The sequence below is a fragment of the Gastrolobium bilobum genome, unplaced genomic scaffold (assembly GCF_033153095.1).
Source record: "Gastrolobium bilobum isolate Gb01-03AN ecotype WA unplaced genomic scaffold, APGP_CSIRO_Gbil_v1 utg4168, whole genome shotgun sequence".
Taxonomy (NCBI): Eukaryota; Viridiplantae; Streptophyta; class Magnoliopsida; order Fabales; family Fabaceae; genus Gastrolobium; species Gastrolobium bilobum.
This window is the reverse complement of record NW_026899247.1, coordinates 22,802-37,911: the sequence shown is the minus strand read 5'-3', so window position 1 is coordinate 37,911 and position 15,110 is coordinate 22,802. Positions and strand designations below refer to the sequence as shown.

The 15,110-nt window shown below is 36.5% G+C and overlaps 1 protein-coding gene across 1 annotated transcript; it reads left to right on the top strand.

The window, feature by feature from the left end:
* The first annotated feature begins 326 nt into the window (after window positions 1-326).
* On the top strand, window positions 327-4,228 carry LOC133288735 (beta-xylosidase/alpha-L-arabinofuranosidase 2). The gene is made up of 7 exons (XM_061486551.1): window positions 327-772; window positions 1,395-1,682; window positions 1,782-1,951; window positions 2,051-2,148; window positions 2,395-2,745; window positions 2,972-3,382; window positions 3,656-4,228. The coding sequence occupies exons 1-7, from the start codon at window positions 338-340 to the stop codon at window positions 4,225-4,227; spliced, it is 2,325 nt and encodes a 774-aa protein (XP_061342535.1). The 5' UTR covers window positions 327-337; the 3' UTR covers window position 4,228.
* Window positions 4,229-15,110: the final 10,882 nt, after the last annotated feature.

Below are 15,110 nucleotides of genomic sequence, written 5' to 3'. Positions count from 1 at the left end.
AAACCTCCCAATAAAAGAAACATAGTAAAGGTTTCTCAGTTTCACGGACTAGTTTAAGCTGCATGGCTTGCTGATCCAAAAAAAAAACCTATATAGAGATTCCTTCGCATGTTCTTTTGGGCTCTCTGCCAAAACCAAGTTCATTTAATAGGGTCTTCCTTCTTCAACTCAAAACACAAATCACGGGTTGCTAAAAAACAACGTGTACTTAAACATTTTTTTTTATTTTTTTATTTTCTGAATCCTCTAAGATGATACATATATAAGATCATTACATTCATAATTTGCATACCCCATTTGCTTCATTTTTTTTTGTGTTCGAGTTTTCAAGGTCACAATGGCCTATGCTGAAAACAAAACACCGAAGGGCTCTGTTTTGCTCTGTCTCTTGTTTCTCTTTGCTACGATTTTGTTAAGCTGTGGACGAGTTTGGAGCCAAACATCTCCCGTTTTTGCTTGTGATGTTTCCAAGAATGCGGCATTGGCAAGTTTTGGGTTCTGCAACAAGTCACTGTCCGTGGATGAGAGAGTGAAAGACCTTGTGAGTAGGTTGACATTGCAAGAGAAGATTGGGAACATGGTGAATTCTGCGGTGGATGTGAGTAGGCTTGGGATTCCACGTTATGAATGGTGGTCTGAGGCACTTCATGGAGTGTCCAACGTTGGTCCTGGGACACGTTTTACCACTGTGGTACCTGCGGCTACAAGTTTTCCTATGCCTATTCTCATTGCAGCTTCTTTCAATGCTTCCTTGTTTCAAACCATTGGAAGGGTCAGATTTCTCTTCTTCTTTTCTTTTCATCTCCTGCTTGTCTTTTTACCTTGTGATGGATCGGAAGGGAACTCCTCAAAATCTGGGAAAATGTGGTAGCTTTCCCTTCTTTACTGAATTGAGAAAGTTGTTAACTTGAGTCATTTCAGTTGCTAGTTCTTCCTACATGTCTTGGAGTGTTTGTTTGAAATTTTATTTCATGGGTTTGATTCTTATTGTTATATCACAAATGCATATGGAAATTCGTTTCTGGGGTTTGAAATTTCAGGTATTTTTTCATATGCAATGAGGCTGAAACTATTGATTATTGATTTAAGAGAATAAGGAGATGTAATTACATTTTTTATTTTTTGGTTCACTTTCTCCTATCTTTAATGCTTTTGAATTAAAAATGGAAGTCTTTTGGGTACAATTTGTTATTGAAAGATAATAAGTCCAACAAAAATGCAGGTGAGTTCTTAGTAGGAATTTTTCTGTTTGATATTAAAATGGAATTAAAATGCTGAGTTCATGATATTTTTCTTAGTTGATATTTTGCTAAAAGTTTTATAAATAACACTATACCCAAAAAAAGGGTTTCAACTTTGAAATGGTTTTTATGATTAATTTATGGTCATCACAGATGGTTTCAACGGAAGCCAGAGCAATGCACAATGTGGGGTTGGCTGGTTTGACATATTGGTCACCGAACATTAACATATTCAGGGATCCAAGATGGGGAAGAGGTCAAGAGACACCAGGGGAAGATCCTGTGCTAGCTAGCAAATATGCAGTTGGGTACGTGAAAGGTTTGCAACAAAGTGATGATGGGGACCCCAACAAGCTCAAGGTTGCTGCTTGTTGCAAACACTATACAGCCTATGATTTGGATAACTGGAAAGGTGTTCAGCGTTACACCTTCAATGCTGTGGTAATCTAACATTGGTTACAAGCTCATGTGTTTGTTAAGGATGAGAATGTAGAGAATCATTTTCATCCTTTTTGTTGTTTTGTTTGTTAATTTTGTTAGGTGACACAGCAAGATTTGGATGACACATTCCAACCACCATTTAAGAGCTGTGTGATTGATGGGAATGTTGCCAGTGTCATGTGTTCCTACAATCAGGTTAATGGAAAGCCAACCTGTGCAGATTCTGACCTACTTAAGGGTGTTATCCGGGGCCAATGGAAACTAAATGGGTATCTTTCGATCCTTCTAAGTCTTATCTAATACTGTATATTGTTCTTGTTTGTTGTTAAAGTTGTCCTTACAATAATATGAATATATGGGCTATGCAGATATATAGTTTCTGACTGTGACTCAGTAGAAGTGCTTTTCAAAGATCAGCACTACACCAAGACTCCTGAAGAAGCTGCAGCAATATCCATTCTGGCCGGTAAACTACATGTGAAAAGATTACATAATCACATAATTGTAATATTGTTACTGGCAAAATTCTTTGATTTTAGATTGGTTTGAATTTTATTTTATGATCAATAAGTAAGTGTTACATTTTAACTAGGTGATACACACATACTATATTATGGTTCAGTTATAGTGTAAAGTTCTTTTAGAGTGTCTTTTAATTTATATAAGAAATCTATATACTCATCTTTGTTATATACAAATTTTGATTTCGCAGGGCTTGATTTGAACTGTGGAAAATATCTAGGCCAATATACAGAAGGTGCTGTGAAGAAAGGGCTTGTAGATGAAGCATCCATTAGCAATGCTGTCTCCAACAATTTTGCCACATTGATGCGTCTTGGTTTCTTTGATGGTGATCCAAGCAAGCAACCTTATGGAAACCTCGGTCCAAAAGATGTCTGCACTCCGGCGAACCAAGAACTTGCCCGTGAAGCTGCCAGGCAAGGGATTGTGTTGCTGAAAAACAGTCCAGGATCACTGCCTCTTAATGCCAAAGCCATTAAATCATTGGCAGTTATTGGCCCCAATGCTAATGCTACTAAGACCATGATTGGAAACTATGAAGGTATCATATGGTTTGTTATTATAAGGCGAAGACTTTGTTAGAGAAGGATATAAACCATTAATGGGCCTTCACTTAACATAAACCATTAAAAAGGCTTTCACCCAATACCTAAAGGTTTTGGGTTGAAATGGCTCTTTATATTTAGGTTAAATTGATTCTTTACTGACATGTTATGTTCACTTTCTGCTTAACATCACATTTTAACAAGTTCATAAAAATTTTGCAGGCATTCCATGCAAGTATACATCACCTTTACAAGGCCTAACAGCCTTAGTTCCTACAAGCTATGCTGCTGGGTGTCCTGATGTGAAATGCACTAACCCCATACTAGATGATGCCAAAAAAATTGCAGCCTCTGCAGATGTCACTGTGATTGTAGTGGGTGCAAGTCAAGCAATAGAGGCAGAGAGTCTTGATAGAATCAACATTCTTCTTCCAGGACAGCAGCAACATTTAGTTACTGAAGTTGCAAATGTGTCCAAGGGACCTGTGATTCTTGTCATAATGTCTGGAGGGGGCATGGATGTGTCCTTTGCTAAAACTAATAATAAAATCACAAGCATCTTGTGGGTTGGCTACCCTGGAGAAGCTGGTGGAGCTGCCATAGCTGATGTTATCTTTGGTTTTCATAATCCAAGTAAGTCACTCACTGTCTTTCCTCATAGCACACTATTCTTTTTAGTAGATATCAACTGGTGTCCAAAGTCCTAACCGGCCCAACTAATCCGGTTTTGGGTTTGAGCCTTTGCACCCTCCCTAGTTCAAGAATCGAATCTATTACTCTTTGGATAGGTCAAATCCTGGAGTCTAACTGAGACGCCACTAGACCAACAACACTTGGATAGCTAGCACAACACAATTTTTTTTTCCCATTCCAATAATGACACTAATGGATGATTTAATGACTCAGGTGGAAGGCTACCCATGACATGGTATCCACAATCATATGTAGACAAAGTACCAATGACCAATATGAACATGAGGCCAGATCCTGCCACAGGTTACCCTGGTAGAACATATAGATTTTATAAAGGGGAAACAGTTTTCTCATTTGGAGATGGAATAAGCTATTCTAGTGTGGAGCATATATCAGTTAAAGCACCTCAGTTTATGTCTGTTCCTCTAGCTGAGGATCATGTGTGCCGTTCCTCAGAATGCAAGTCACTTGATGTTGCTGGTGAGCATTGTCAAGATTTGGCATTTGATATTCACCTTAGGATCAAGAACAAGGGGAAAATGAGCAGTAGCCATACGGTGTTTTTATTCTCTACTCCTCCTGCGGTGCACAATGCACCTCAGAAATACTTGCTTGGTTTTGAGAAAGTTCACTTAACAGGAAAATCAGAAGCACTGGTTAGGTTCAAAGTAGATGTTTGTAAAGATTTGAGTGTGGTTGATGAACTTGGCAACAGAAAAGTTGCCTTAGGACAGCATCTGCTTCATGTTGGAAACTTGAAGCATCCTTTGGGAGTGAGGATTTGAAACAAGCCTTCATGGATAATATTTGAGAGGAACCAGAAATAAGTTTGAGATAATTGTAACAAATTTCTATGAATGAAAAAATTGAAATCATAATCAAGTTTTTAAGTAAAGCCTTTCAGATATTTATTTAATATGGTCCTATATATAATTAATTATGCATTGTAAGTTCTTAAGAAAGTATCCCTTTTGAAGTATGATTACTCTTCATGAAAGATATGAACTCAAAAATCATTACTCTTCATTAATGGATATGATTTTATTATCAAAGAAAACTAAGTCATAGGTATAATAATTTTATTTTATTTTGACATTTTATCATTAGAAAAGGAGAGACACTTTAGAGGAATTGTCCATATATATGGTTTGAAAGATTAAGAACACACAAGTTCCCTCATAACTTTTTCATGGATTTAAGTAGCTTCCGGTCTATTAATTTTATTAATGATTTAACATGAAAGATTTTATTTTGATTATGATTTTCATCTTTAAAGTACCACAATTAAATTTCTAACAAACTCCATTTAATTTTTATTATATTCTTATTAGATTTTCTTACATAATTTAGGTGTAAAACTAATTCTACGCTTGAAACCACTTTGCAAAGGTAAAGTTAACATTTATGTCCAAGCTTACCACTTGTAGATGCCCATTTAGATTACTTACAAGTTACCACATACAACACTTATGTCCCAGCTTAAATACATGTGCTTTGCTATATTAGTCAATAGTCATTGCATATAAGATATACATAAACATGAGAATTTTTTTTATTAGATGCAAGCCAAATCAAAGGCTAAGATAACCATAACAATGAAACGCAAAATATTTTTCTTATGTTGTTGGAGATGAGTTATCTTATGTTGCTGAAATAAAATTATAAAAGGGACCCACATATAATTGGAGAGAAAAAAATAAAAGTGAGATCCACCTTTATTATGTGTGTGTAAAAATTTGATTTATCTCATGTTAAATAAGATAAATATAACTTTTTTTCTGTAAACAATATAACCCTTTAATTATAGTGTTAAGGCTTGTTTGTACTTTTTAGTTTTTATTATTCGACCTTCAAGTAAAATTAATGGTACAATCTCGATGAATGAAATTTAACACTCTATTCTAGAGAACCCAATTTCATAACCAAATAAGACTCTAATTAAGTTTCATACCTCAACCAATTAACTTATGAATTATTTGAGACTATAAGTCTTATTTATACAAAAGAATGAATACTATCTAGCGAACTAATTATCTAAGTACTAGTAACTTTTTTTTAGGCAAACTCTAACAACTGATAAGTGATTACAAACTAATCTAATTACAATCATATCAATGATGCTTTTCATTTTTTATTTTTTATTTGAATATTTCTTTCGGACAATGCAACCAACCACCCTATTTTGCCGTAGTGTCTGATATAAATGGGGTTCCTCTCATATAACCCATCAATAATTTGCTTCGACTTAACTTTGGATAATGTCATTTTCCTGGTAGTGCATCATCTGTAAGTGATTATTTGATTATTTAGGGTAATCATACCATAGTATTAAACAAATATGGATGTTGTTTAACAACTACTCAAGTATTGAAAAAATATATATCTACAATTTACTTATGATTTTCCAAAGTCTGACTAGAAAGGTATTGCTATGTCATTATTCGTAACATTATTTATTTTTTCATAAATGTGTTTGCTGACATAACATCTTGGAGTTCATATTTTGGTTAAAAATGAATTGTTAATCTTTATTGATTCACTGATATCCTTTATATACATCACTATACTACATTAGGATACACGAGATTATAGCTTAAGAGTAGTAACTGAAAAGAAAACTAACTAACTACTCAACAGTTGTACAAACAGAAAAGCCAGGTGGCATAACAGAAAAGCCAGGTGGCTTTGAGTGAATAAATTGAACTGATTGCTGAGTGGAAGATGTGGGCCGGACTTGAGTCTTGGGTCTTGTGGGCTTGACTAAGTCTTGTGTTGTATGATCTAATACCCCCCCCCCCCACACAAACTGGGCTATGAATGTCATGAATGCCCATTTTGGAGAGGAGTGTCCGAAACAGCAGAGGAGACAAAGGTTTTGTAAAGAAATCAGCTAGCTGAGCATCAGAAGAGATTGGCAGCAAATGCAACAATCCAGAAAGGATTTTCTCTCGAGTGACGTGGCAATCAATCTCGATATGCTTTGATCTTTCGTGGAAAATGGGATTGTGAGCAAGAGCAATGGCTGATCTGCTGTCACAATATACAGATGCAGGACGAGTCCAGGGAACGCCTAAGTCACGAAGAAGAAACTGTAGCCATTGCAATTCACAGGTTAAGCTAGTTAAGGCACGATACTCAGCTTCAGAAGAAGAACGAGATACTGTAGCCTATTTCTTAGATCGCCAAGAAACCAATGAATTTCCTAAGTAGACACAATAACCTGTGATGGACTTGCGAGATTCAGGACACGATCCCCAGTCAGAATCAGCAAAAGCACGAATGCTGATATCGTTTGAGGCAGGAAAGAATAATCCGGCAGCTGGAGACCCCTTCAAGTAACGTAACACACGATGAGCTGCTTGTAAGTGAGTGTCCATAGGCTGAGACACAAACTGACTGAGACGATTAACCGAAAAGGAGATGTCTGGTCGTGTGGTTGTAAGATAGAGTAGCTTTCCTATTAATCGTCTGTAGGCAGTAGGATCAGCAAGAGGAGAACCATCAGTGGAAGTCAGTTTCAAAGAAGAATCCATAGGGGTAGAGACTGGTTTGGCTCCAAGGAACCCTGAATCTGCCAAAATCTCCAGTGTGTATTTCCTTTGATTGATAGTGAGACCAGTTGAAGAGCGAGCAATCTCTAGACCAAGGAAATAACGCAGGGAACCAAGATCCTTGATCTTAAATTGAGCATCCAAGTAGGCTTTAACTTGATGAATTTCATTAAGATCATTCCCACATAAGACTAGATCATCAACATAAACCAGCAAGGCTGTAAATGAAGATCCACGAGAAACAGTGAATAAGGAATGATCAGAATGAGATTGACTATAACCAAGAGAAAACAGTGCCATTGAGAGTTTGGAATGCCACTGACGGCTAGCCTGTTTAAGACCATACAAGGACTTCTGCAAACGGCAAACCTGACTTGGTCGAGAGCAAGAAAGTCCAGGAGATGGAACCATATACACTTCCTCATGGAGATCACCATGGAGGAAGGCATTATTTACATCAAGCTGTTGGAGATGCCATCCTCTAGCCACTGCAACTAAGATGAGGACCCGAATAGTAGAAGCCTTGGCCACAGGGGAGAAGGTGTCAAAATAGTCAAAACCTTCAAGTTGAGTGAAGCCTTTGGCAACCAGTCGTGCCTTGTACCTCTCAATGGAGCCATTGGCATGATATTTTATTTTAAAAACCCATTTGCAACCAATGGGATTTTTACCAGGGGGCAGATCAACAAGTGACCAAGTCTTGTTATGCTCAAGTGCTGCTAACTCAGATTGCATTGCTGCAAGCCATTGTGGGTGTTTACTGGCTTGGTTAAAGGTCTGAGGCTCAGAATTAACAGAGGCATTAAGGCAAAAATGTTTATACATAGGAGAACAATGTGAGTAAGAAATAACTTTAGATAAGGAATGTGGTGTGGAAGAAAGGAGAGAAGGTATACCTGAATGAGACTGGTTAAGATGTGCAGCAAGTAGCCCAACATGATAGTCTTGAAGATATTGTGGGGCTTGTCTGGATCGGGTTGATCTGCGAGCAGGATGAATGATGTCTGATGATGGAATGGCTAATGCTGGAGCATCAGAATTGATGCCAGGTGGGGGAATGGTTAATGTTGGTGCATGAGAATGGATGCCAGGTGGGGTTAAGGTGAAATTTTGGGTAGCAGGATTGATGACATCTGGTATGAGAGAGGGTGGAGAAGTGGCATTTGTCGGGGAGAGATCATAAGTAGGGAAAAAAGGGGTAGTAGTGGGAATGGGGGATATGATGGTATTATGAAATGGAAAATGTTCTTCAAAAAATATGACATTCCTTGATGTGTGAATTTGATGGGTAAGCAAGTCATATACAATATAACCTTTGGTGCCTGGTTTATAACCAATAAAGGCACATTTGTGGGATCTAGGTGAAAATTTGGTACGATGAGCAGATAAGGTTGAAGCAAAGCATAGGCAACCGAATGTACGTAAATGGTCAAATGTGGGTGGTTTATCATGTAATGTTTGATAAGGTGTTGAGTGGTTGAGTAAAGGTGTGGATAATCTGTTGATGATGTGGGTAGCATGCAAAATGGTATAAGGCCAAAGGGAAGATGGAAGCTTGGCTTGAAAGAAAAGTGAGCGAGCCACATGTAATAAGTGTTGGTGTTTCCTCTCCACAACACCATTTTGTTGTGGAGTTTCTACACAAGTAGTTTGATGGATGATACCTTTGCTTAGGTAAAAGTCATTCATTTTGAATTCATTTTCGTTGTCTGTTCGAATGATTTTCAGAGATGTGTTATATTGATTTGTAATGAGGGCAATGAAATTAAGAAGATGCTGTCGAGTTTCACTTTTGGTCTTCATAAGTATTACCCAAGTGAACTTGGAAAAATCATCTACTAGAGTTAAAAAGTATTTTTCACCATGAATTGAAGGCAAGGAGCATGGCCCCCAAATATCAGCATGCAGTAAGTCAGAAGGTTTATTTGATCTGGTATGGCTAGGTACAAAAGATAGTTTCTTCTGTTTGGCTAGGAAACATACATCACAAGGGTGTGTAAAATCTTTACAAGGAATATAAGGGAAACAATTGGACATTTGCTGCATTACTTGTTGAGAGGGATGGCCAAGTCTATGATGCCATAGAATTGCAGCTTTGTCATTATTTATAGGCTTTGAGACAACATTGCAGTGGGTTCTAGGTTGAGTATTGGGTCTTTTGGAGTCTTCAGAAACTATCACATATAGGCTATTTTGTTGCTCAGCTAAACCAATCTTCATGCTGGTATGGGGCTGTTGCAGAAAACAAGATGAACCATGAAATATTAGTGAACAATTGGTATTTTGCAAAAGTTTGCTAACAGAAACTAAATTGACTGAAAAGTTGGGAACATATAAAACATTTGAAAGAGTTAATTGAGGAGAAATGCGAATGGTTCCAGAATATGTTGCCAACACATGATGGCCATCTGGTAACATAACAGAGATAGGTTTGATTTTCTGTAAAGATGAGAATTCGGATAATTCATGAGATATATGATCAGTGGCTCCTGTATCAAGGAGCCACTTGATGTGAGATTTACCTGGTTGGTTCATGACATTAGGAATATCTGTTTCTACCTGTGCAGCAGAAACTTGAGCAAGGTTTGTGGAATGTGAATTAACATTGGTATGTTGTGGAAGTGTTTGCAGAAGGGAATTGGCATTGGCATCTTGTGGATGTGTTTGCAGAAGATGTAGTATCTGATGGTATTGGTCATGTGACAAGGTAGAAGGTAGTGTCTGATGATATTGATCATGTGGTAGGGTAGCAGAATTATTTGGAGCTTGTTGTAAGTAATGATTAGAATTATTTGGAGCTTGTTGTAAGTTTTCTTGGTGAATGCCTTCATCTGAGATTTCAACATAGTTAGCATTGTGATTGAGTTTGTTCCTGTATCCTGGTGGAAAACCATGCTTATGATAACAGGTTTCCACTGTGTGATTGTTACGGCCACAGTATGTGCAGAGCTTACCACCATTGTTTTGTGCTCTTCCATAGGTATTTCCAAAGTTACCACCATTGTTTGGTCCTCTTCCAAAAGTATTTCCAAAACTATTTCCAAAATTATTTCCACGGCCACGTCCTCTTCCATAATTGCCTCCTCTATGAAAAACTTGAGTAGCAGCATTAGCAAATGAGTTAACTACATCTGTGGATGGTTCAAGAGTATTACCTCCTAGGAGCTGTCTTTCTTGCTGGCTTACCAAGGAGAAAACTCGATTTACATTAGGAAGAGGATCGATCAACATAATTTGTGATCTCACCTGTCCATATTGATCATTTAGACCTCTGAGAAACCTAATCACATAGTCACTCTCTCTGTATGTTCTTGGAAGTGTGACAACTCCACAAGTACAAGCAACATCTACAGCTTGGTAGTGGCCTCAAATTCTCGAGTTCATCCCAAAGAATCTTCAATTGAGTGAAGTATTCACTCACACTCCTATCACCTTGTTGCAGTTTGAACATGTCTTCCTGCAAATCTGAGACTCGAAATATATCAGTTTGAGCAAACCGATCTTGTAAATCCTTCCAAACATCATATGCTCTTTCAATCCAAATAATGGATTGAGCAATTGTTTCTGTTATTGATCGATGGATCCATGCTAGGACCATCGTATTGCAACGTTGCCATAGAGGAAACATCGGATATGTTGGTAAAGGTGCTTCAATGGAGCCATCAACGAAACTCAGTTTGTTTTTGGATATCAGCGCCACGGTCATGCCTCGACGCCATGTATGATAGTTTCTTCCTGATAACGGAGGTGAGACCAACACCATGGATGGACTTTCATTAGGATGCAAAAAATAAGGATTGGACGGGTTTGTGATATGCTCTGCAATCAGATTCATGTTCGTCATTGTTGACGATTGAGAAACGAAGAAATCAACAATTAAACGAAAGAAAGAAAGGGAGATTTTGTTAATCACAGCGGAGAAAGAAAGCGTAGTTACCAGAGCCCCTTTTTCAGAGCTCTGATACCATCTTGGAGTTCATATTTTGGTTAAAAATGAATTGTTAATCTTTATTGATTCACTGATATCCTTTATATACATCATTATACTACATCAGGATACAGGAGATTATAGCTTAAGAGTAGTAACTGAAAAGAAAACTAACTAACTACTCAACAGCTGTACAAACAGAAAAGCCAGGTGGCATAACAGAAAAGCCAGGTGGCTTCGAGTGAATAAATTGAACTGATTGCTGAGTGGAAGATGTGGGCCGGACTTGAGTCTTGGGTCTTGTGGGCTTGACTAAGTCTTGTGTTGTATGATCTAATATAACATTCATATATCAAAAGCGATAGTCTCATAATTAAATAACATTTTAAGCCTTTATATCTATTCGATTTGAAATGTGACTGCAGACCCAAATTCAAAGTTTATTTTAGTCATATTTTTATTCATAAATATAGAAATTGTGTTAAGAACCACTTCAACCCAAAATTTTAAGGTGATAGGTGATGGTCTTTTTAATACTTTATATTATTCTATAACACACTCTCTCACGCAACTGAAGTGTGGATATGGCACAAGTCTATTATTGGTCTGTCTTGTGCTACACAAGTCCATCTTAAAGGTGGGGAGCGGTGAGGATCGAACTCGTGATCTCATGGTCTCTGAAGCTCTGATACCATGTTAAAGAATCACTTCAACCCAAAATCTTAAAGCATTGGGTGAGACTAAATTATTTATTTTGTATATCTCTAACAAATTGTCACATGAGAAAATATAGAACTTGTAACATACTCCGCAATCCACATTTATAAATATTTTAAATATAAATTTATATTATAATTAATTTTAATCTTAAAACTGATATATAATTTTATATAAATTAAAAGATATATTCATTATAATTGTTAAATCAGTAAAGATCAATTATATTTTGTGAAAAAAGTATATAAACAAATATTAACTTCATTTTAACTAAATTAAATATAATGTCTATGTAAACAAGGAGTGGAAGATAAAATCCAAACTTACACAGGTATATACCTTACACTATTATTTTCCTTTGGATAAGTGTTTTTCCTCTAAAAGTTTTTTTTATAAAAAATAAAATAAAAATCTTCTCGTTATAATTAAGTATTTGGATGTTAATTAGTAAAAAAGTAAAAAATTAAAAAAATAAAATAAAAATTATATTTTTTTAAAAAATAAAAGTTAAAAATCAAATATTTTTCCGAAATGTAAATTTGTTCTAATCTTGCTACCCCTATCATCATCTCTATTACTATCATCGTTGTCATCACCACCACCAAATTTAATTTCATTAAATAATTTTTTAGTTAAAAGTACTTTTTACGTATTACATCCAAGGTAAAATAATTTTAACTTAAAAAAATATTTAAAAGAGAAACTTGGTAAAAAAAAGTCATTCTTTGAAGGGCTAAAAGAATCTTTTTTTTTTTTTTGGTAACATAGGCTAAAAGAATCTTTACTAGTTCAGATTAATTACCGTTTCTATTATTCTTAAATCCAACCTATGAAATTTTGAGGATCACACATCTTGCCCTAATTTTGGAAAATTGGAAGTACAACAATTGATCTATCTTTATAATTTTATTACAAACAAATTGTAAAATTATAAGAAAGTATTTTTTCAAAAAATAAATTCGTTTCTAAAATAAAAAACAATGATGAATTTATCCGTAAATTTTAGTGAGTTAATATTATAATATGTTTTAAATTAAATTAAAATTAAATACACCATTTCTTACTCATTTTAAAAATAAACTCACTTTTAATTGATATCAACTCAATACCAAGCAGTTGTTTTTTTGTTTTTTATATCAACCATAATTACTTCTTTGAGACGAGTAGGATTCCCTACTTATCCCAACAAGCCTTGAGTCTTTGATCGGCTATGGAACTAATTTCGAGTGCGGAGTTTAGTCATAGTTAAAGTTCTTCGCCCCACCCCAAGGATGTATTTGGTTAAAATTGAACACATATCTTTTCCCCACCTACTCAGCCTGAGCTGCCAATTGCGCTACACCTATTGGGTGAACAATCTGTAGTTTATGAATTTTTCTTTGGTGGTACGAGAGAAACGAATCCAGTACTCCCATTTTCTTAAAAAGGAAATTTTTATTTCATTTAAACCCAACACATTTATCTTTATTTCCATCTAAATCCTAATTTTTTACCTTTTTTAGAAGGATGTATGATACTACAGAAGTACCAAAGATTTGTTTGTACTTTAAAGCTTGACCTCAAATCTATTGGATTATGTGTCTCTCTCTATAATTCAATTTCTTTTATTTGTGCCAAGAGTTATCTTGGTCTGTAGTGGATGAAGATTATGCTTATGGGTCGTGGACATCTTGTGGAATACCTACTGTTTTGGCCAACACAATTGACTGCCCAATATCATAAGGCCTATACTACCCCAACTGCACCAATCTCATTACACCAATGCTGCCATATTAGCACCCAAATAGTAGATTTCCAAATATTAGACACCAAAGTGTCTTACATGGGATGTCCTTCTCTCCTCTTTGTCTGCATGGAGACCAAATTGTACCCATCTTCTTATGTCTTTCCCTACACAACAGCCATTGCATCATTGACAACAGCTGCAAAGTGCCTTACCTCAGCAAGGCAAGTTGCTATGGCTCTTCCCCATAATAGTTTACTTGGTTCACTCCCCCACCGAGATAGAGCCTAACCCTAACTATAAATACCACATCCTTCTTCACCATGCACACACACAATATCACACTTTCATGAGTTGTTACTCTGTCAACTTGGAGAGCAATTGTAGTCATATCACACCACCCTCCATTGTTATACATTGAATATGGGACCTCCTTACATAGTCTTGGTCAGCTCGATTTGTTAAGCAAGTGCAGAGAAAAGACTATACTCATTGACCTCATTTCCAAGGAAAAATATGTTGCTCAATATAATAGAAGGGTGGTCCTAAGGAATTTTGAAGAAAGAGACCTAGCTAGTTCTCAGAAGAACCGACGTCTGCAACAAAAAGGCCTTAAAAGGAAAGCTCGCCCCCAACTGGGAAGGCCCCTACAAAATTGTCAACAAGTTAGGAGGAGGCGCCTATGCTTTGGAGACATTTGATGGAAAAGAAATTTCCAACGCTGACAAACTTAGAAAGTATTATAGCTAAAAAATAGAATGATCGCGTCATTAATTGACCGGAAACTAATATATTAGCTGTATATTGATGCTTGTTTGAATAAATCCTCTTGGCTTTCCTAATACTTATGTTTGCAGTTCATTTTTTACTTTGTACTCATTTTTAATTTTCGCCTAATCAATATCATTGCACGATTAATTATAAATAATTTCAATTGATCGGTAAATGCGCAACTTAAGCCTAAATAGTCGAAAACTTAATGAAGACAGGGTAGGTTCTCACCCCTGGTAACAACAAAGACCGAGTAGGTTCTCACCCCTAGTAATAATGAAGATCGACAAAGTTCTCACCCTTGATAATAATAAAGACCGAGCAGGTTCTCACCCTCGATAACAATAAAGATCGGGCATATTTTCACCCCGAAAAATAATAAACCTAGGACGATTTTCATCCCCCCCCCAGTAATAACAAGTCCTAGATGACAACTCCCCATCTAAGCAATGAAGACTGAGCAGGTTCTTACCCCAGAAAACATTAAACCTAGGACGATTTTCTCCCCCAGATGGCAACTCCCTATCTAGGCAATGAGGATTGGGTAGATTCTTACACCTGAAAAACATTAGACCTGAGACAGTTTTCACCTCAGTAATAAAAAGTCCTAGATGGCAATTCCCCATCTAGGCAATGAAGACCAAACATGTTCTCACCCCCGGAATAAGAAAAAACCTGAGACGATTTTTAGCCCAGTAACAACGAAGACTGGGCAGTTCTCATCCCCGGAAAACTAAAGTCACGGGACAGTTTTCACCCCCAGTAACATCTAATTCCTAGGGGGGAAAACCCCGAAGATTGGGAATGTTCTCACCCCCAGTGATTTACTAAGTCCTAGATGATCAACTCTTGTCTAGGCAATGAAGACCAGACAAGTTTTCACCCCCAAAAAACTTTAAACCTAGGTAGGTCCCCACCCCCAGTACCGATAAAGTTGGATGTTGAAGCCCGATCATATCAAACGAGCAATAAAGATAA

Excerpts from the sequence above, each read along its gene's own strand:
- LOC133288735 (XM_061486551.1), top strand. The coding sequence starts at position 338 with ATGGCCTATGCTGAAAACAAAACACCGAAGGGCTCTGTTTTGCTCTGT. Across the intron at positions 1,683-1,781 it reads GTTACACCTTCAATGCTGTG|GTGACACAGCAAGATTTGGA; the intron begins GTAATCTAACAT and ends TAATTTTGTTAG. Across the intron at positions 1,952-2,050 it reads GGCCAATGGAAACTAAATGG|ATATATAGTTTCTGACTGTG; the intron begins GTATCTTTCGAT and ends TGGGCTATGCAG.